The sequence below is a fragment of the Clytia hemisphaerica genome, unplaced genomic scaffold (assembly GCF_902728285.1).
Source record: "Clytia hemisphaerica strain Z4C2 unplaced genomic scaffold, Clytia hemisphaerica genome assembly, whole genome shotgun sequence".
Classification (NCBI taxonomy): Eukaryota; Metazoa; Cnidaria; class Hydrozoa; order Leptothecata; family Clytiidae; genus Clytia; species Clytia hemisphaerica.
The window spans coordinates 197,315-220,650 of NW_027103316.1; the positions used below are offsets into that span (position 1 = coordinate 197,315).

At 35.4% G+C, this 23,336-nt stretch overlaps 1 protein-coding gene and 1 long non-coding RNA gene across 5 annotated transcripts in view; one reads left to right on the forward strand and one right to left on the reverse strand.

Annotated features, from left to right (window-relative positions):
* The window catches only part of LOC136813945 (exocyst complex component 1-like), a 48,162-nt gene extending 25,031 nt beyond the window's left edge, over positions 1 to 23,131 (forward strand). The window contains exons 13-26 of one of the 4 annotated variants that reach the window (XM_067070460.1): positions 106 to 290; positions 956 to 1,057; positions 1,136 to 1,194; positions 1,458 to 1,478; positions 2,027 to 2,047; positions 3,180 to 3,260; positions 3,599 to 3,743; positions 4,228 to 4,311; positions 4,541 to 4,694; positions 5,300 to 5,320; positions 5,809 to 5,933; positions 6,318 to 6,440; positions 22,222 to 22,290; positions 22,590 to 22,825. In XM_067070460.1, the coding sequence (XP_066926561.1) occupies positions 106 to 290; positions 956 to 1,057; positions 1,136 to 1,194; positions 1,458 to 1,478; positions 2,027 to 2,047; positions 3,180 to 3,260; positions 3,599 to 3,743; positions 4,228 to 4,311; positions 4,541 to 4,694; positions 5,300 to 5,320; positions 5,809 to 5,933; positions 6,318 to 6,440; positions 22,222 to 22,290; positions 22,590 to 22,742 (1,343 nt within the window). In that variant the 3' untranslated portion in view covers positions 22,743 to 22,825. Of the gene's footprint in view, positions 1 to 105; positions 291 to 955; positions 1,058 to 1,135; positions 1,195 to 1,457; positions 1,479 to 2,026; positions 2,048 to 3,179; positions 3,261 to 3,598; positions 3,744 to 4,227; positions 4,312 to 4,540; positions 4,695 to 5,299; positions 5,321 to 5,808; positions 5,934 to 6,317; positions 6,441 to 22,221; positions 22,291 to 22,589 lie in introns of all 4 variants that reach the window. The other 3 variants (XM_067070471.1, XM_067070464.1, XM_067070477.1) reach the window with 3 other exon arrangements.
* LOC136813937 (uncharacterized) lies at positions 9,580 to 18,688 on the reverse strand. Its single transcript, XR_010847571.1, has 2 exons — positions 18,614 to 18,688; positions 9,580 to 11,632 (listed from the first exon to the last, which is right to left on the reverse strand). It is a non-coding gene; the product is annotated as an uncharacterized lncRNA (long non-coding RNA).
* Positions 23,132 to 23,336: the final 205 nt, after the last annotated feature.

Here is a 23,336-nt window from a genome sequence, read left to right on the forward strand (position 1 = left end):
GTTTTCAATTAAAAAGAAAAAATAATCTTATTTTCTGTCAAAGCAAGCGAAACTTCGTGAATGACCTGACTTTGTGGACATTGAATCGAATGTTTGTGATTTTAGGTAACAGATCTCTTCAAGCTTTGCAAACTGGCTCATCACACGGTGGAAGCAAATCATCTCTTCATTTACTGAAAAGTTCGAAAGAAGGCAAACTAAAACGAACCACTTCCAAAGAGTCCATCGATTCCACCGCTTCTGTAGAATCTTCCCTTATTTCTGCTGGCAATTCCGGACAGTTTGACCAGGTATTATAACAGTTTTCTAAGTCTTTATTTTAACACTTTCACAGGAAAAAATCCGTGAATCACATGCGTGTGAAAACCAATTTCCGAGCATGTGATCCTGCAAAAAAATCACATGCGTGTGAAAATGTAATTCACAATCCATCTTTTCTCACTTGTTAAATAGAATAGAAGTGAGTTACTTTTAGGGTATTAAACCTCTCTCTCTAAGAAAGACAAACAATCCTATTTGTGATTTTAGATCTAGTCAGACACTCAATTTAAGTTGAGAAAAGATGGCTTGTGAATTGCATTTTCACATGCATGTGATTTTTTGCAGGATCACATGCTCGGAAATCAGTTTTACCAAGCATGTGATTTCCATACTTTTTCCTGTGTTATGGTGTGAAACGTATCGCCAATTATCTCCATCGTTGCCAATATATTATGGCACATTTCCGGTGGTCAAATTTAGATACATTGCAATAACCTCCCCTTCCTCTCCGAACAATGTTGGTGGGAAAGAAATATTGCTTGGCCGGTCCTTAGCTCGTCCCAACAACATTGTTTAGGGGGAGAGGGGGATGCTTATTTTAGTGCTTTGTGCCATAGGTTTTGTCAATGATTGTACCTTAGAGCTTTCCTCGGATATGAAACTCCTTAATCTAATTCCCTTTGCTTCATGGCAGGTGTTCGATATGGTTTTGTCAGAGATCGAACCTTACGTGATGACAGAGCAAGAATTTTGTCAGATGTTCTTCCATCTTCGATGGCCTGGTGATAACGCTGACGTAAGCATATTTATCATCGAATTGTCCATTAAAAAAAGCCAATATTCAAATTTAAATATCTCATGATATTTTTTCCAGCCTAAAGAAGAAGATGAAGTAGACGGGGCCTTAATGAGCAGACAACGTTTCGCTGAGCAGTAAGTCTCCAACACCTTCTCTCCACGTTCAATCATGTTATTTTCAGTTATGAAGGTTTTTGAATACCTTTAATAGCTGATATCGTCAAACAATTCTCAAAATTTTACATCGACACCATTCAAAAAACACCGACAAAACACACCGACAAAACACCACACCCTCACACGCAACAACACGCAACACACGCCACACAACACGATACACAAACCACACCCTTTAGTATAAATTGTCATCCTTTTTCGTACCATTTCTTTGTTTTTAGCAAACTGGAAGCACCGCATAGGTAAACAAACCATCTGACTGTTTATGTTTGGCTTGTGATATCCACTATTACTGATGAAAAACCTCACATTCCTTGAAACCAATCATGAAACCACTGCCCATCCACATAAAACCATAAAACTTAATAACAATAAATAATAATTTTAAGTAACTACCATAATTGACTCTACTGACATTGGGCCATTCCATTTTATATCCCTACAGGAAGGGGGACAAATATTTCCAGGGGGTAATCTGAGAAGAATTTCCAGCGGGTCTAAAGGAGTGTTTTTTATTTTTCCAGTGGGTAAGAATTTGTTTTTTATTGGAAAAATTCTAGGGGGTAAAGATTTAGTTCGTCCACCGTTACGTTTAAGGTGTGAAAAGAATTTTTCCAGGGGTTTCCACACATTTTCAAGAATTTTTTTTTGACTTGAAAAGGTTCGTCCACCTTCCTGTATGGATTTTCATTGGAACAACCCATTCAAATCACACTTATTTACTGACTGTACAACCATAAGACTAACCTTTCCTTCAATCTAATGCTATTAATCTCCACTTTCGTTGCAGGACACCTAAAGATGAAGTCCGGTATGTCTAACTCATCTACTAATAGCTCAACTCCATGGCGTTCTAAATCTAGAGTCTAGCAAGCGTGCAGCGACTTCGATTTTTTGGGGGCTCAATTTTCGTTGCATTGACGCTAGTACAAAATGTACCACATCATAGCAAGAATTTTAGTAGAAAATTGATGATTTTGTTTTGTTTCTTTATCCTTTTTCATGCCTCGGCATCAACCTGGGTTTGAGTACCAGACACAAATACAAATTAGATCCCCTCCTAAAGTATTTATATAACCTCTGTTCACCAATATGTGTTCTTGAAAAATTGCTGTCCCTCTTCCCTTACACTTTGTCATAAGTGGGACCCTAAATATCTTTTCTTCTCAACCTTTCCAAATTTTCACAAAAATCCACGGACGTCACTGACGAACACTTGGGGGAAATTTAGCGAAAACTCTTTTGCTGGAATAATTTTTTATACAATCGTTTATAGAGCTAAAATTGTATATAGAGCTAAAATTGTATAACAAAATGAGCATTCAGAATTTCAGAATTATACCATCTTTTTATCTCTTAAAATATAAAGCTTGAAATCACTTGAACTATCATAATCTATAAGCCATTTCATATACATTTCAGTTTTTTCTTAGAATCAGCTCATTTATCCAAGAAAACTCTTTTAATGTTCATTAATTAAGTCCGGAGGAGCAAGTTCTTTCTTCCGTAGTTTTAATAAATATTAACACACATTGTTATCTAATTTCGGAATGTTTGTTCTTTGTGCTACTTTTCTCGCCAAAATCTTATTTTTGACTTTTCTCCCTGTTTTCAAGCTAACGATGAGACGCCGCAATATCGAAGTTGCTGCACGCTTGCTAGGCCTGTAGACTTACAACGCCATGCTCAGCTTCTTTTATCCATCCCCTTATAAATTAATTGTACTAATTAGATTATCTCTAAAGTATTTCTTCAGTTTTTTACAGTGTTCGATACATAAGTAGAGCGATGTCAGTCAGGAAGAAATTAAGGTTGTCACCAAAGTTGCATGAAACTGCCAGTAGCAGAATAAAAAAATGTTTTTTCTTCCTGACTGATAATCTCTAAAGTATTTTCGCTTCAATTTCAACGTAAAAGATGAGAACAGAGCTTCTTACTTTCAGGGACATGATGAAAAACATCTTTGGTTTCATGGAGATTGAAATGCAGAATCTTATCACTTATGGAGAAGCTCTCCACCCACAGTAAGCATATTTATAACTTAAATATTTACTACTCTCCCTTTCATAATTGTTTGTACTTTAAGTGGATTGATTTTGGCGGGGAATAAATGTTGCGAATTTTAGCGAAATTAGGCAGAAAACGCCAAATTAAATCCCCACCAAATTTAACAAAGATCTTTTAAGGGTAGAATTTCTATAGATAATATGCATTTGTTAGTAAAATATAACGGAAATTTTTAGTTTACTAGAACCTAATTTTAGAAAATTAAATCGCCAATCGCCAAATTAAATCCACGCCTAAATTAATGCAATTAAGGTATTATTACAGGTGAGGTCCGAAATCTCTCTTTCTCTTACAGTAATATATTATACGCCATGTACCGCATCCAAAACCAAGCGTCGCACTTGGTGACCAGCCACACAACCGGTGCACCGCCCACATTCTTGGGAACGCTCTTCGGTGGATGGCTCATCTTCACCAAAAGATTATTTGATAAATACGTGGTACGTCGTTCATTTTTATGTATGAATGCAGAAATTTTCATCCGACACGCTAAAGCTCTGAAGGTCTCTGAAGGAATTCTCAACATCTGAAAGGTTTAGATTACGAAATTTTACAAGACCGCGTCAAGGATTTTGTAGCGGGAGGTCTGGTAACCCAGCCCTCGTTTTCGGGATTGCTGGGTCCAACTGAAATATTTTTAGCTTTACGTGCAAGGGCAGTTGAACCCGACTGGGGATGCGGCACATCAAAGGCCGACTTTCATTCCTCTCCGATGGGAAATTGGCCCGAGCTTTAGCTTTAACGTGGGCGTCCGCCAATCCGCCGCGCCGGAATATCAGATAAGTTTTCTGGGGGATATACTTTTTTCGTATCCGTACCTGATTGTAATTTGAACTATTAATCTTCTTTTCTCGTGTGTTTCTACTGACTAAAAATGAATATCACATGCTCTTTATTTGATCCAGTTCTATCATTTCTTTATAGGAAGGACTTAGTCGTCAAATCAACGAACAGAAAGTTCAAAAGAAGAAACGGACAGGGATCCTTCCCGACGTCCTTGCTGTCGAGGTTCATAAAACATGATTTCTTTTTGAACTTTTACATTCAGATGTGTGGTACACATTTGCTTTTGATTAGCTTTGACGAATATTGTTAACTATTCAAGGCAATTTGATGAGCTTGTCTAAATTTCTTTCCGCCAAGATCCCTTCCTTTAAGGCAGGTTTTAACCTAAAATATGAAGATCTGCCAAGGCTTGAGAAAAAAAGTTAATTAATTTTTCTTCTATTTTCCATAGCGATTTTTCAAAGCTTCAGAGAAGATTTTTCAAGGGTCAGATCGGCGAAGTGAAATCGATAAAGCTTACAGTAAACTTATTCGCGTCCTCTTTGTCAAAATTGAAGAAGTTGCTGAGGAAAATGATAAACCTCCCCCTGAAATCGTCATGTTCGGTAAGATGAACTATCAAAGATGTGTCTCTCTTCATTAAACTTCCAAAGACTAGCCTCTCTAATATTTTTCGGATAAGAGGCCGTCTCCTCCTTAATTTTCTCTTTTTCCCTCTAACACTTTTCAGAGAACCTTCTTTTTTCTTGTTTAATTGACTAAAAATCCTGGAGGGGGGAGCACTGTAGCAAAATGGGCGTCGGGTATTTGCTTCGGGTCCCTTTTTATACCTTTGAAAATTACTCGGGGTCAATAAAACAACTATTGACAGGGTCTCCAAATTACGAAATATAAAAAAATTGACTCCCTCACAGGGTTATAAATTTTCGTACTTTGGATCAAAGTTCGAAAATTGGGAGATTAAAAACGGCAAAAAAGGGCAAAATCTTCGAAAATGCAGGCTTTATCAGTGTCGATTTTTGAATATTGGCTCTGATATCTCGTAAACTTAGTACCCCACCCCCTCCGGACTACAAAGGTATGATATGACCCTGAGAGAAAATGAAAGCAAATTAGGTTGATTCGTGAAAAGAAGGCCAATTTTTGTTTCTCGAAAAAGTGCACCTGAAAATGTAAATACTCATTAATTTCTTCTTTTTTTCCTTTGCAGAGAATTATCATTACCTTCACAGTAAGTTTGTTGTTTTGTTTCATCAAGAGTTAATGAAGATGAAGAAGAATATTTTTATTCGGTGTTTATCTGATATCTTGAGACTATCCATTTATATATCTATTTGACCTTATAAGTTATTTTGTTTATTACAGTTTTCTAGTTTGTTTTAAAATACCATTTATATAATCCACTAACGGATTCGTGCTCCTTATAGACTATGCGGTTTTGTAGATGTCTGCGATTCAGACTACATTTAGCGGTACTGATTTTAGCGAGCACCTCACTAAAAACCGGGATTTTTCATCTCGTTTCTTAGTGAGTTTCACTTTGACGATTTTTGAAAAATAGAAGCCTTTCAAGTGTTTTGACGCAAATTCGATTATTTTGCTACTGCAGGAGCTTCGAAAGTTAAAAGTGACGTCAAAAAATCGAATGTTTAGAGCCTGGGTTTCCGGCGGGTGACGTCTAGTATAGACTATACTGATTTCCGAAAACTGAACTTTTAGGTTCAATCCGTGGTTTGAAGAACCAAGCGTTAGATGACGAGAAGAAGCAAGCGGAACAAATGTACAAAGACGCCATGAATCAATATATTGCAACACGCCTCGGTCGACCTCTTGAACGGATGAGTGTAAGAAATTGCTTCTTCTATTTGTGAAGTATGTACATGGAGGTGGACGAATATTTCCAGGGGGTTTAAAGAAAGTTTTTTCATTTTTCCTTGGGGCATAAATTTATTCTAAAAGTTCTAGGGGGTTAAAGACTGTTTTTTAAACTCGTCCACCCTCAAGGTTATTAAGGGATGAAGAAGGATTTTTCAAAGTTTTTTTTGCAAATTTAGCCATTTCTCCAGGGGGTGTCTACACATTTCCAAGAACTTTTGGCTTAAAAAGGTTCATCTACCCCCTGTATGGATATTAAATGAAACAAATCATTGCTTCTTCCATCGAAATAAACTCTACATGAAGATTTTCTCATTGAAGTCACTTTATTTACTTCTACTTCTTCTCCGTAGCGCTTCTTTCAAGGTATCGAATCGTGCATCAACTCTGGTGTCAGAATGGAAGATATTGGATATCAAATTAAACTAAATCAACAAGAATTACGTGCTGTCCTCAAAGATTATCCCCCAAAAGAAGTAAGCCTTCAAGAAAAATTCACTTTTTATCCTTAGTAGTAGTGTAGACGGGTTGCTTTCTTAAATTTGAATTCCAATTAAAGTTTATTTTGAACTCTTCGAAAGCTTCACCCTAATTAGTAGGCTAATTTAAAAAAAATAAACCAGCCGAGGCTGGAAGGTCAGCCAATAGAGCTTAGCTAGATAGCTTTAATAAGTGGGTTAACAGATGTAAGAGATGCACTGAAACAGAGTAGACTAAATATGTTGAATAATGTACAAAATGTGAAACATTTGATAACTTGATTTAAAATTATGTAAAACGAGCCTGAGAGCTCCTCCAACACCCCCCCCCCCTGGAGAAGCTCAAAGTATACTTCTCTTTAGCATTGTCCATATAGTACGTACGCAAAGATTTTCCAAATATTTGACACCCCCTCCCCCCTTGTACGCAGAGAACAATAGAAATGACTTTGTTTAAACAATAGATGTACGCTTTTGCTAAACCCCGTCTCCCCCTTCACTGTGTACGTACTATATGGATGGCCCCTCCAGTCTGGGTAAATAAATTTTGTACAAATGATAATCGAAAGCAAAACTTAAAATTCATAACTATGCGGGGAAGCTCATTTTTCCCCGTTTTGATTTAAACTCGCTTTTGATCGGTCTATGAATTTGGGCGATTGATTTACTGCCTTGGCGGAATAAACACACAACCATAATAAATAAATTCAACAGGGCAGCGGTGTAGCAATTAATTTCAACTGGGAGTCCTCTCTTCTGTGCCAAGCACTGGCAGTGTTTTTTAAACTTTAAAACAATGTCAAATGCGAAGACCAGATTGATCTGTTTGTTATGGCTGTGCAAGTTGTGACGAGAGTTTGCAAGTTGTGATGAGAGTGTGCATGTTGTGTAACTTGACGGCAGCTCGCTTTCTGCAAGTCTGATAAGAGATATCTATAAACTGTTATCGCCATTCATTCCATTCCATCATTCAGTCAAAATGTGCGCCAAGGTTAGAAAAGGTTAGAAAAACGAAAAACACAATCTGCGTCCGGAACTGCGTGAAAAATAGTTTGATCAATTTCAACTAGAACTGTATATATTAATATTAATATAAATGATCAAATCCAAAGACCATTTGTCATAATTTTGCACGTCCAATAATAGGAGATGTGATGTCATCATTTGGTTCCTGCCATCTGATTTACGGTCAGCAGGTAGAGCTGCAGAGTCGGAAAGCTTTTCCGCTGCTTTGCTGGATTTCCACTGTCAACCTCTGCACGCTCTGTGTTTAAAAGTTTTCAAATCGAAGTAGAGAACCGCATGCTAATGGAGAGTAAACCAAAACACCAGTTTATCCACGGTTTCTCAATTTTAAAATTCGGATATCAGTCTACACGAACTCCCTTTCATAGTTTCAACAAGATGTATACTAGTAGCTGCTTCTTAACAGAAAAATATTTTCGACTGACCGGCCGAACGACTCCCACTTTTTAAAGTAGAAATGACGGGAACCAAACAGTTTTTTGCGATTCGCCTTTATCACAAACACGTCCAAGTCCAAAAAAGCACGATTGCAGTCGATTGCATCCAATCTTTATATCAAATTTATACAGTAGCTGTACTTTCAACTTTTGTAAACTTTATCAAATTCCAATAACATTATGACACCATCAATCCCCCTAGAGGCAAACAAGAAAAATATGTTTTTATTGCAAAAACTATTAAAAAGCAGCAATAAAAAGTATCAGAAAATTCAACATAAACAAAAACTTGAGCAAACGGCTTTAAACCTTCAAAGGATGTAGAAAAAGAATCCCCTTGATGAAAATCATGTGTTTGATTTGCCGAGTTAAAAAAATAAATGACAGAAATTGAAGCTTGCAACAGGTTTACACTGGAAATACTTTGGTACAACACTGACTTATCACATCTGACTATCGTTTGAGCCGCCATCTTGAAACTTACATTATGATCTGTAAAAACAACGCACGCTAAAAGTACCCAAAAAGTTAACCCGATCGGAAGAAAGTTTAGAAATCAAAGTGAGATCGGAAAATCGGATTTTTTTTTTGCCGTCTTATGATGGAAGAAAATTTTACCTATTTGAATGCTCAGCTTAGGCTGACCAATTAATAGTCCAAATGATAAAGTTAGGATTAATGAATCCTTGAGAGGTTAAAAAACAACCCGAAACATTAACCAATAGACCTTTTCATAAATTACGTAATAGACCTTTTCATAAATTACGTCACGAACATCACTTGCCTTGTATTCAAACAATTACCATGGTGATTATGTCCCTTGAGACATTAAATGATTTTTTTATAAATAGAAAGTAGTTGGCCCAGCGCTAGCGATAGGGCCTTTCATTTGCAACTTTCCGTCCGTCCTTCCGCTGTCTGTCCGTCCGTTTTGGTAGAAACGGCGCTTAAAACCAGTACCACACTTTTTAATTTTGCCGTTTGGAGAGGGAAAAGGTTGCTCAAGTCGGATACTGGCTACAAAAGATATATTTTCTGATTCCGCGCTCTTTCAAAAACAATTTTCAAAACAAAACAAGATGGCGGTCGAAGCGAGGAGGTTGATTCATACTTTCTTGAACATTTTCTTTGCTTTAGTGGTCAAGAGACTTTCAAACCAGATAGATATTTTGTAATGGTTTTCTTTTATAAACCTTTTTCAACATTCTGCCATATCTTAGTCTTTGCTCAAGTTTTCATAACGTTTTATGAGTGAAAATTCTACCTTAAATCACTTTTATTTTTAGTTTATTGTTTTCGAAAAGACTTTATTTTTAGGAAATAATGGCTTCTGATATAGAAATAAACAAGACGACTAGAAGTCGAAAATTTCGCCTTAAATAAGACGAAGAAGAAAAGAACATTGAAATCCTTGGAGAACAATACACAGAATTAAAACTTGAAGAGGAATGCGGAAAATTAATAAGATTAATTTGAGTGAGTTTAGAACGAAAGGCAAGGTAAAATTTTACGTCATTTCCGGTCGAAAATATCCAATATTTTGAACTTGAAAAGACAAGATTCGAGATTCCAAGCAATTCGTAGAAAAGTTTTCTTTCATTATAGCCGAAAATCTGCCTTCGTTTTTTAATGAACAGGGGAATACAGGTTAGTACAGGGGCAAAACGGGTAACTTGAGTTTGGATTTCATGAATCTAAAAATTATATTTCCAAGTATTCGTAATTCCAAAATTTCGATAGTACATAGCTCATAGAAAATAGCTAGCAATTTACAAATTTACAAGTATTGTGCAAATTTGGCTTTTTTTCACATCCGGTGGATTTCCGGCTTCCAAAATAATAAAAATTAGTCTTCAGTGTTTCGTTTACACAAATGTCACATTTCGAGTAATCAAACCATACAAAGTTTACATACCAAAACGTTTTTTTTCCAACAGGAACAAATCATCAGACATTTCGAAGATTGAGGTCAAGTCAGGATACGTACGTCGAAGAAGTCACAGTGGAATCATGGAAATCGCGATAAGAATTGTTATTTTTGTATTATCAATGGTCGGTTGGTGGCTGAGCGCGACAGTTGATTTACTATAGAAATGCTGAAAATCATGAAATTTTATGTTTCCAATGAGCAAATACAGCATATTGTGGAAATCGGATGAAACGATAATATGATACAATGACTTTAAGCGCATATTTTGCAGTATCGATGTTGGCGATTGTATCGAATGTTGGTGATTGTAATGAACATTTTCGAAACCATTCGACTCTTTGTTAATAAAGACTGAAAATGACGACGATTTAGGATATTTTGAGATCCAATGAATTCAAGCTGCATTAGGATAAGCGATTACATCAATTGTAATAATTCCAAAATAGAAATATATATCCACTTATACCACTATTCAACGTTTCAATAATTATCCTTATAATATCAACCAAAATGCATACATATATAGATGAATCAATTCACTTGCAATGTACTTCCATATTTTTTCATTCCATATTTTTCCATATCGTCTATTTTTTAACTCTGTGACAGTCTTTTTGATTTTTGAGTAGGCAAATGAATAACAAAAAGAGTACAAGAAAATAATAAAACAATTAACAAAAGCCTATTAAAAAATGGTAGAAATATTACTTTGTTCTGAATATAATAATTTTAAAAAAACTAATAATTATGAAAAACAGAAGAAAAATGATAAATATAAAAAATAGGAATAAATAATACAATAAATAAAATAATACATTAAATGCCATACCCATAGGTATGTAAGTTTCCTGACGAGATAGTAATCAAAAATGAATTAATGAAAGGCATCTTTAAACTAATTGTCCTTTGTCTATAGATTTTTTCTACCATAGACCATCCATAAAAGACACTCACATATTTGACCCATTTCTCAGACCCTCCCCAACTTCATCTGCAATTGTCAAATTCAACAGAGCCCTCCTTTTGGTTAATGCAGAAAAAAGCCTTCCTCCCAAGAAGAATAAATGTCTTTTAAGAATAGTCTTTAAACGTCAGAAAACTTACATAAGAATGGACGGGGTGGTGGGATGACCTTAATTGCATATTTCCAACAGAGTTAAGCTTCAATCCTTAATTACAAAGTTAATTTTATCCAGAATCAAACATGTACTGATATCATATTAACAGATTTTCGATAACATCATTGCTTTAAAGAGTATTCCTGGTTTACTCAGTCTATCACAAAAAATTTCCTTCGATCAATTCAAACTGTTCATAAAGAAGCACCTATGACAACATAAGCAAATGTATCCGAATCGTTGGCTAATTTTCTGATGATTAATTTTAAGTTAGGTAGAATTTGCTATAGGAGAAAAGGGATACTATACCCTTTTTATTTGAGATAATTTTTTTTACTTCCTGCAATTTTGACCACTCAAAACTAATCATCAGAAAGTTGAGATCATCCACCACCCCAGTTTCCAACCCCCCCCCTTGTCCCGCCGGGAATCGCCTCTGACGGGTATTCTAAGCTAGCAAAGTCAGCGATAATTTGATTCCATCATGATCGGATAAGTTCACACATTTACGAATAACTTCAATACCATACTCGTGCACCAATTCCTTATGTGTCCAAATTTGATCAAGCATTTTCCCATCGATATGTGTTGGAAAGTTCGGAACTAAATCATAATCTTGGAGAATGTCAGCCAACAATTGATCATGCTCCATTTCAAAGCCGTCCATGTTGAAGTCTCCTAAAATGATATCAATTGTGTATCTTTCAATAAATTGAGCAAGATTGTAACAGAACACATCACGTTGAATTCTTGAACTTTTATAGAGAACCAAAACACAAAATTCCTTTTCAGTAAATTCAGCTTTTCTAAATTTTACAAGAGAAAAGCATGATGAATGATCATACTCATCAATGTCAATAAAAGAAGGAGAATGACAGACAGTAACACTGTTGAATTTATGCTGGTCAATATTATGACTAAGAATATAATAAGGAAGTTTTCATGAATACTTTGTTTGTCTTCCTCAGAATGCTCATAACTCATCTGTGTCTCTGTCAGACATAACAAATCATTTTCATACAAAAATCTGTCCTTTTGAATATCAACTGCATGTCGTTTTAAAGATCTTACATTCAATAGGCAAACATTTAAATTAGAACTGCACCTCATAATATCTGCAACTCTTTCAACTTTGTTCTGACGCAATCGTGTGTATTCTTCACTAACTTTATCACTACAGACAAAAGCACTACGTCGATATTGACCAGTAAAGTACAAACCATTTAAATTTTTCACTCTGCTCATTGCAACATACATTTGACCAGCATTGAACTTTCTTTGCCTTGCAAGGTCAAAACTAACGACTACTGAATCCAAAGTCAATCCTTGAACTTTGTGCACTGTACAAGCATAAGCTAGCTTAAGAGGAAATTGTGTCCGAGAAATGATAGGTGAAGTGTATGGGTTTTTTTTGTCAAAGGGAAAATTTACCTCACTCTTTTCAATGGGAACAGTTTCAGTGGCCTTAGCATATTGGTCTTTACTTTGAGCTTTTATTCCAGCCGTCTTATCGTCTAGTTTAACATAAATTAGCTCTGCTTTATTGTTTCTGAATTTTACCTCAGTGACGGTTCCAAGTTGACCATTGATCAACCTATCCTCTATATCAATATTACTAATTAGCATTACTCTTGCACATATTTTCAAATCAAATAGAACTGATAAGCCACCTGTATCGTTAAGTGGCAGGTTTTTAACCTTGGTAATTTGAGATTCAGTAAAATCCCTTGGATAAACGTCCATAGCTTCTACATTTATTGTTTCCGAGGGCAGAGTATCTAATCTTTGAATATTGTGAAGATGGACTGAAGCATTTTCTGCAAACAAATGCAATGATTCTATTGGATAATCAGGGTGTTCTCGTGTTATCAGTCTAGATTTAATCATACTTTCATCATTACTATTCAATTCACCTACTCTTACATTGTTCAAGAGATCAATGAAGTCAGAGTCATCCTTTTGACGCATAATCTCATCTAATTCAGCTAGTTTGAATAGGTGCCATAATTTGAATGCACCAATAATAGGTCCCTCAGTTGAAAATACTGGACTTTGAAAAATTGGAGGTAATTGAAAGAGGTCTCCACAAACAATGATACTTTTCCCTGCAAATGGTGTGTTGTCATTTACACCAAAAATTTCACATAATCTTGTATGGATGTTCAAAAGCTGTTGCGACGAAATCATAGATATTTCATCAATTATTATCAACTTTACATGATGTAATTTATTTCTAATGGCAGTCCTTTGTTTGTCAGCCATATTTCTGAATTTTCCAACTGGAATACTCAATCCTGTGTGTACTGTGGTGCCAGATATATTGATAGCTGCTATACCAGTTGGGGCCAATTTAATAATACGTGGCTTCTCTAGCTCATCACTTTTATATGCTAGGACTTTTGACAAACAATTGTAAATACATTTAATTAAGTGAGATTTTCCTACGCCCGCACCACCTGTTAAAAATATTCTCAATGGTTCTAGTAGTACAGGATTATTGGACTTGGAATTTTGCACATACATTTTTCCCCAATTTAGTACTATATCAAAAATATCTCTTTGCTTAGAATTTAAAGATCTTATATGGGTATTGATTTGGTCATCAGTTTGCAAGCCATGAACTGTTTGAGTAAATGGTGCAAAATTTTGTTCGATATCATGACTTTCATCATCATTTTCACTGTCTGATGAGTTGCTCATTAGGTCTTGTACTTCATCATTTTCTTGTTGAGCAAAGGCATCTTGATTATGCATAAGGTCATTGCGATAGTTTTGAAGTACTAAATCAACAAGATGACCATCAGGTTCAAAAATTTGCTTGTTCTCGTTAACAACTGCATTGACTTCATCTAAATTGAGCTTCAACACATATGAGCCATCAAGTTTCAAATCATTCTCTTCTGATCTAAATGGGTAAAACAACATTAGAATATGGTGGGAAAATTTTTCTGGATGTTTGTTTTTGTTAGGAGTGTAGTACCTCAAAACTTTTGGAACTTTACGAAGCTTAAGTTTTTCCTTACTGTTGAGTAATTTGGCTGATTTTGGAAGTGTTTGGGGTTCTTGATGATTCACTGCACTTGTTGATCATCTAGTACAGTAGGCTGCCAATCATTTTCATCATTTGTATTTTTTTTTGTGTCTAATGTATAGTTTGCACAGAATGTGGCATAACACATAGTATTGAATTGCCCTGTGTTTGGGCGGTCAATATATCTGTTTAACATATTTCGTTTGAAAAGATCATCAGAATCCTCAGGCAATTCCTCAATTTCTTCTTTTGACTTGAAAATTCTGTACCTTTGATCAGGTAAGTTAGTGTTAACGAATGAAATAGCAGGAAAGCATTTTCTAAGCCACAGTTCAGGCATTGTTAAGTAAACTGCTTCCTGGATTGAGCATTCTCTATTAGAGTTGTAAACTTTGGCAATTTTAGACATTTTCTCAAACTGACTGTCATTTGAATCTTTGGCCTGTTTTAATGCTTCTTGCATTGCAGTTGAACACTTATCTTCACTTTTTGAAAAATAGGCACACATGTATGTAACTGCCTTGTATGCATTAAAAACTGGCTGAATATCGATATTGGCCTCCCATGCTAGGAGGCCTTCTGCAAAATAATTGTTGACAAAACAAGAATATGGGTCACGTTTTAGAAACAAATGCTGATCTTTGTCTGGTGAGATTGATAAGTAATATTCATACGTTTCATAATTTAACCCTAAAGAATCCAAAATTGTATCAATAGATCCAATTTCAATATACTCAGGCTTATCAGGATCCAGAATGTTTCTCTTTTTAGGATGCAAATTTGTATCTATATACTCTTGAACAGTTTGGATCACATTATTTCTAGCAACCAAAATATCATGTTTTTCAGTTTCAGGTAACCCTTCAGGAAGCGGTTCAGACAAAATAGTACGCTTGCAGAAAAGTTTTCCAAATTGAAATCGGCATTCATTTTTGCGATATTTACTACACGTTCTTGAATGGGAGTGTATTTGATACTTAGTGACTAAATTCCATAATTCAGGACTTTCTTCCTATCAGGAACATTAGCAGAAATAACACTATCTATGTGTTCAATATACTTTTCTTTTCCATCTTCAAGTTTTGGGACATCTTTAGCCCAAAGCAAACAATGATCATGTGGACTACCCCTGAAAGTAAATTCTACTCTGAGAGCATAGTATGTAATTTTTCCAAGTTGGCCATCCATTATTATCTCTTTGAAAAACAACTCTTTTCTATATTGATATTGACGCACAAGCACAATAGGATTGCTATTAAGTAGGGCACATCTAGATTGGTAATCAAGAAGTTCATGATCAGTATCAGCATCCCCGCTTAATTGTCTGATAATGGTAACAAATTCCTCCCACCGTAAATCTGCACAAGAGAGAGTCATAAAGTATGTTGGGACACCAAGTTGTTTAACCATTGCAAGAACATCAGATAACATATGTTGCCAGTATGCAGGGGTTCCTTTTATAGTACTCATAAACTTGTATGCATTATCAGATGCTACACAATTTTGAATTGTATCATTAAAATTATTTGCTAATAGTCCCGCAGTCAAGTTGGAATTTGAAATTCTCATTGCGATATTGATCTTACTTCTAAGGTTAAGCTGTAGTAAAGTTTTGTGAGCAAAAAAAATGTAATCTGAATCCGAAGCAAACTTTTGAGTGTAATTTAAAAGACGCTGATTAAAGTACTTTGTTGGCGACAATTTTATATCTCGCTCTACGTTATAACCAAATTTCCCAGTAGGAAAAAGATGAGGATGGGCTAGCTCTTCACAGAACTCATCTTGTGTTAATGAATTGGGGGTTTGACCTTCACCTGGAGCTAAAATTGCATTTTCATCATCTAAAATAATGTTTGGCACTTCTGATACAATAACTGTTTCACATGTTGGTGTCCGATACGCACTGAGTGGATCATCAGAATCAAATTCATTCTCTAATTGCTCTTCAAAAGGCTTAATTAAAGTAACTGTTGTATCATCTACAAATCTTATATCATTGGAAGAAGCGCTTGATACGGAATCATTATTTGATAAAACCCTTTCAACATATTCATCATTAGTTACTTGGTCGATGATTGACATATCAATATGTATATCATGATACAAAGGATTATTATTCACTAAAAAGTCCAAAGTTTCAAAAACTTTTTGTCGTCTTACTTGCTGCGAAATAACAGGGTTTTTGTAGGATATCTTTCTTTTTAATTCAACATTTATTACACCACTACTATCACTTCCTCTAGGAAGTACTTTGCATACACCTGGTGTTTCAATGGGAACATTGCATATTGCACCTTGCAATTTAGGGAATTCTCCTTTACGCATTATCATAACTTTAGAAAATAAAATTCTTTGAGCCACTAAAATTCTTTCCAGTTTTCGTATATCATTTAGATTATCTGGGAGATCAAAAATTTGAAGCTTGTTGGTAACAGACTGGCATGGGATTTCTCCCTTCATTAATTTTCTATGACAGGTTGTGCATACGTAGAAATTACCATCAAACGAGGTTACAGGATTAAAATTTGCTATTTCTTCAAAGTTGATCAATGAGAACTTTTGTTCATCAAAACCAAACACAGATTTTTTAAACATACAGCGGTTACACATTACACAGATGTAGGAAGGGCCCTCTTGTTTTTTCTGCCTGAAGTTGTCAACCCTTTTTCCTACATTAAGTTTCTTGTTAGCTTTGTAGACTCTACGCTTTTTTTCTTTTTCTTTCTTATGTTTTTCTGATCCTTTATTTAATTCCCGATGTCTACGTTTTAGTTCTTTTTCTTGATCATGTTTTTCTGATCCTTTATTTAATTCCCAATGCTTACGTTTTCGTTCTTTTTCTTGATTATGTTTTTCTGATCCTTTATTTAATTCCCGATGCTTACGTTTTAGTTCTTTTTCTTGATCATGTTTTTCTGATCCTTTATTTAATTCCCGATGCTTACGTTTTAGTTCTTTTTCTTGCTCATGTTTTTCTGATCCTTTATTTAATTCCCGATGCTTACGTTTGTTCTTCTTTACCTGTTCATGCTTATCCGTGCCTTGGATTTTTTCACGTGATCTTTTCTTAGAAGCGTTTTGTTTTTCCAATAAATCTTTATATTGATCAGTACCTTTAATCTTTTCAACTGATCTCTTATGTGAACAATTTTTTTGTCTGCGTGATACTTGCCTTGATACAGTATTTTTTATACTTTCCTGATCATGAAAATCAGTTTTGAGATAAATGATATTGAAAAGATTTACGTTCTTATACTCAGATCTTATATACTGTTTAATTTCTTGTAAGTTGTCAAACTTTAAAAGAACTGAAGTTCCAATACTGCCTTCAACTTGATGGCCTTCGGAGTCTCTGCTATGCGAGTCAAAAAAAAAGTAATTTTTGTTATAGTGCATCACAGCTAAGCAATTTCCAGCTATCACTAAAACTGCACCAGAATGTTGTAATAAGAGTTCCTCCTGAACAAAATTTACTGAAATATTACCAGTCTCAAAATAGCCTTCAAAAATGTTGAAATTCAGTGCACAAGTGCTACCTCCTATGTCAATTGTCTTAGAAAACTCTTCAACAAATGGAGACTGTCCTGTGATTCCCAACTTTTTGAAATTCAAATCGCCTTGATCTAAAACATAATCCAAATCATGAGTCTTCCATAGCGATAATTTTCTCAACTGAGCATAGCAAATAGCAAAAAAACAATTTGAGGAACATTGTATACCTGCCGTCTTGCCAAATTTACTGTTGAACAGTTGGGCCTGGGTTAAGTTCTACATCGCCTGATAATAAGAGTGTGTAATTAACTTTGAAAAAAGTAAGGTTTGTTTGGATCTCCCGCTACATTGGGATATTGAACGAAAATTCCATTTCTTGAAAGATTGAGAAAATCTAGAGGTGTGTAAAGCTCTGTTAGCTCAAACGATTTTGGAATTGCAAAACATAGGAGGGTAAAAAGTGCTATGAAACGTACAGGTTTAAAAAGTTTTGAGAATGCATTATATTGGAAAGGTCTGAACCAACAATAATAGATTTAGCGACACATTTAACGTTTCTCTGAGCTGTAAAAGCAAAACTTCCTATGCGTGCACGATATAATGCAACAGATATCATCTTCAATTAAGTACAAAGTACAGTCACAGATAGAAAAACTAACTCTAACTAAATATATGACAAAGTATATCTGGTAAAATAAAATATTCTAGTATATACTAGTACTTACTGACAATAATGCAGCTTTATGTATTTGATAACTGACAACGCAGTTGAATTATTTTTGAGCTGACAACGCAGCTTTGTGTATTTCTTAACTGACAATGCAGTTGAATTCTTTATGAGCTGTCGATACGCACAAGCTCGATCGGTCGCAGGCACAGAATCCACACCTGTCCTGGCCACGGGTTGCCGCAATCAGATTCACAGGTGAGTCTCGACCTTGAATCTGAAGGGCGGGAAAAAAAACCACAATCAGATTCAGTGCAGTGAATGAATCTGAAAAAAAGTGGCAAAAAAAAAAGAAAAGATGCCTCAATCACTTTTTAGGTGAAGAGGCGAAAAAGGTGCTTTAAACAGATCCACTAGAAAAATAACTCTATGTGGAACTGGAAAAGCAAAGTTGAAACTCTATACTTACTATTTCTTAGTTAATAATTTTTGCTTTGAGAAGAAGTGTAAACACAAGGAATTTGCTAAAAATCGATGGCTGCAAACCTGCAAACGCTTCTAAAAATTGAAATTCCTCCAAGCCGGAAAATGTTATATCGGATGGCCAAAAGTCACCTCACCTTCTTTTCTTTTCTTTCCTATCTCTTATCCTATTTATCTCTTTTCTGACTGTCTGACTTCTGAGACTTAGTTTCTCATTTCTGACTGAGTTTTCATACCTGTCAATCATTTGTCCATCAATTTCGACCTGTCTAATTTTCGCACCGAGTGGGATTCGAACCACCACCAAAGAAAGACCTTCAGATTTGGAAGCCAGCGCTCTATCCGTTGAGCCATCGCCGCACAGCAAAACCACGCAATTCATAACATATTATACCGAACTGGCAAAAGACGGGGGTAATATTATTATAATATGGGTAACAGTACCCCTTTTTTAAACCTGACTGAAATTCGAGCCGTTACTAGCAACCCTGCGGGGCCCAAGGCGCCGAGTATGCACCCGGCACAGTGACAAGCCGTTACTAGCAACCCTGACCCTACCTAACCCCCGGAAAAGTGACTATCAGCGATCCGTGGATAAAAAAATAAAATTAGAAAATGAAAGTGACTATTGGCCATCCGATATAAGAGCATCCCTTGCCTTCCCTTCTTCCAGAAGTATGGTGCCGTACGCGTCAGACTGTGGAGCTAATGATACAATAGACAAAATGAATAACCTGATCATCTCATTACCTCCACAATACCAAACTAGTATGAGCTAATATGAAAGATATGACGTAATCTTAAAAAAAACCGCGAAAATTGCCGTGGTTAAACGGAGCGTGCAAGTTTAAATTAAACTTAGTGAGTTCATCCACCGTATTGAGTACTTTCGATTTCTAATTTTTTTTCCGAGGACACCGCCGCCGCCACCGCGAAAGGCTATCGTAATACTTCGCTAAGCGAAATTAATAAACTGAGCAGCAGCTCATGTGTTAATTTGAATAAGATTGGAACTTTTTCCTTGATGCTACACAAGAAAACAGTCACTTCTGGATCTGTCGCTAACAACGGTCAGTGGTGGGACGTGGTATGATTTTCAATCTCAACACATGATTATTAAAAGTAAACTGATTCTGGAATTTGGTAATGGACACTAAAATGGACCTCATGTGTAAATTGGAACAAGATTGGTACTTTTTCCACGAGGCTGCGTGTGAAAACGGTTATTTCTGGATCTGTCTCGTTTGACGATTGGTGCAGTGGCTTGATTTTTCAAATTCGACACAGAATTATTCCAAGCTGATTATGGAATATGTTAGCGGAGACTAAAATGCAGCTCATGTGTAAATTTGAGCAAGATTTTTTTCATGATTCTACACATTACCGTAACTTGGTCTAATGTCGACATCCCTCGTCTAATTTTGACACCCTTTTTATCAGCTGAAACTGATAGAAAGGTTAAAACTGTTTTTCTTTGCTTGATGGTAAGAGTGGAATTATTCTTTTTCAATAAGTGATTCAAGCTTTCATATTATTCCTGTCTCTAAAAAATGGTGCCGGAATTAGACGAGGGATGTCGATATTAGACCAACTTACGGAAAATAAAATGATTAATTCTGGATCTGTCGCATTAAACGGACGGTGGCTTGATTTTTCAAACTCGACTCACATACCGTCAACTGTCTCCTCTAACTTGGGACGATTGGTCGAAACATGGGACTGTTGCATATCTGGTCTGTATTTTCACTTACTGTAAAATCGAAAGAGAAATCACGTATTTTTAAATACGCCTTTCCTTAACTCAAATCAAATGACTTTGGAAGTTCGGTGAAATGGTGGCCGAATTGCTGTCCTATGTTCTTTCAGATAGTCCCAAGTTGGAGCAGTTGATGGTAATTATTTAAAGTATATAAACTGATTCTGGAATCTGTTAATGGACACTAAAATGCAGCTCATGGGTAAATTCAAACTAGATTGAACATTTCTCATGGTTGCAAGGCATGAACAGTGAAAATGGTCATTTCTGGATCTTCGCATTAACTGTTAACTCACATTAACCACATGAATTTTATTAGCTTGGATATCCAGACCATAAAAACTATTTCACCGTCTAGTTCTTTAAAGATCATTTTTCTGGTCTACGGTCTGGTCCAACTAACATGCCTGCAGAGACATTTCTCCCTGCATATGTGTGTGAGTGCACCTAATTCGTTAAAAAGTGCCCACTCACTAAGCAGAATATTTGGGGAATTTTTTTATATTTTTCTATGGGCGCGCATAATTTATGGAAAAAGCTGACCTTGTGAAAAAAGATGAACAAATGAAAATGAAAACACAGGCTCATTTCTAAACAAAATGGCCGCTGGAAAGGAGCTGTTTTGATGTAGTTTAGAGTAGTTTTGAAAGTTTTCTGAGTTTGTAAAAGAGGTTATATGGTAAGTTAATTATGTGTGTCTGCCTGGGTTTTAATAGTCTGTCAACAAGGTTCACTCACAGGCAGTATCAAACAAACTGTACCCGACATTTTTAGTTACACCAGGTAAGATTTTTTTTCTGAAATTTTGAGTCTGGATACACAGGCTAGAATTTTATTGGAAATTTGAACCTGCGCCTGTGTAGGCACGGTTGGTAGGAGACCATTCAATAAAATTTCAAGCGTCTAACCAATGAGAAGTACCGCGGTGATTTTGAAAATTTTTTTCCTGTCTTCACTTTGATCCATGTCAACGGGGTCATACTTGTTGTTTTGCACGCTTGTTTTCAACACGTTACTTTTCGCTGGGCCTTCACGCTCAACGGGCTTCTTGTTTTAATAAAATCCGCTGAGAGTTAATCACCATGGCAATAATTTCAAAACGAGGCAAGTGATGTTCGTGACGTAATTTATGAAAAGGTATATTGAAAGAATTTTTGTATTCCCAATGAAAATTACATAAATAATGTCTTGATTTTCCTAAGAAAAATTACATAAACACTTTCCTGAATTTACCAAGGAAAATTATCAGATAATCTTTATGCATTTCCTTAGGAAAATAACCAGATTCAATCCCTAGGATAATTACACAACTCAATTTCTCGTATTTCCCAAGGAAATTTATCAAACACTGGTTTTGCTGCCCAAGTCTATGTATCTCTTAAGTTAATATAATCGGATTGAATTTCGCGGGATTTAATTCGCAAATCTTAGCCTATTTCGTGAAAACAAATCTCGCGAAAGATTATTTGCTCAAAATACTCTGCGTAAACTTGCTATTTATGACAAAAATTGGCGTTTTCAGGGCCATTTTCAACTGTCTTTTGGCTGATTATCCACGCAAAATATTTGAAAATGCTGCTATTCGGAGAAATAAATCCAGAAAATTTCAGGATTTTTTGGCTCGCGAAAATCAATCCAATTAAAGCAATCTTCTTTTTGGCTTTTGTGTCGATTCCTATCTCTTTATTCTAACTTTGATGAAAATTGAGAAGAGAAAATCAAAATATATAAGGAAAGGAATGAAGTCATTGTTTGTCTTTCTTCTGAAACACTCTGCAGTGCATCTATATATCAGTGCGAATCAATGCATGCAATCTATTTCATTCGTCTCTCTACAGGTAAAGAAAGGTCTCGAAGTTTTGTACAAAAAGATTGAAAAATACGTCACCGAAGCTGGCTTACACCAGGTATGATACGGTTTTGCTAGGTTTGCTAGGTTTCTTTTTCTGTTTTAGTTCTTTTTTCTCAGTTCTCTTCTAAAGCATATTACGAAACAATTGGCAGTCCGCGTGCTTGTGAAGGAAAAAATGAAACATTTTCGAAATGTTTCTAAGGTTTTAATGTTTTATAATCATCTACCTAAAATTATCCAAATGTGTGGACTGTCAATTTTTGTGAAACAAACTTCAGTTTCTTTTCTTAATTCTTTTCTAGTCTCTAGTAGGTTCTCCTCTTTCTTAATTCTTAATTTCGATAACTTTTCCAGGTGCTTTGGCACAATTTCCAAGAAGCATTTGTACGGCAATATGAACGATACCAGGAACTTGTGGAATTATGTTATCCAGGTTCAAGTATCATCCTCCCTGTTACTGTCAAACAAATCTTAGAATTCTTCTCAAATATCGCACAATCACATTAAATATTTTTAAAATAATCTTATTTTACATATACTGAGTAGGTTAATTTATTAAATTTCATTTTCTTGTTTTGATTAAGAACGGGTCCAACTTATTTACTGGGTTGGAATGACCCTGAAAATTAAAAAAAAAAAAAATTTTTCAAAATTCTTTAAAACAATTGCCAATCTATGAATTTATTTTCGTGAAAAAGGCGAAAAGTCTCGAAAAGTTGATTCGATTAATGTCATTTTTTCCCACAAAATGTTTTCCTTTTTTTGCCAAAAATCTTCCTGTTGGCTTTTTTTTGGTCACCCTGGGCTTACGCTTTTGTTTTTAATACTTTTTGATACTATAAAATTGAGTTTGTAAATATCTATATGAACTTTTATTGAAATAAAAAAAATTAATTTAGAATAGAAGTATGAAGTTTTTTCATAAACAAATCTTTGCTGCAATGTTTGCCATAATATTTGTCACAAAGGGGATTTCTCAGCAAAATTTTATAAACTGCGAGAAGTTTTTAAGTGCCTTGACTTAATTTGAATTTAGAGTTTAAACTCTGAGTTCTAACATGAGCCTTAAAACTTACGAGAGCGTGGGAATGGTCCTACTAG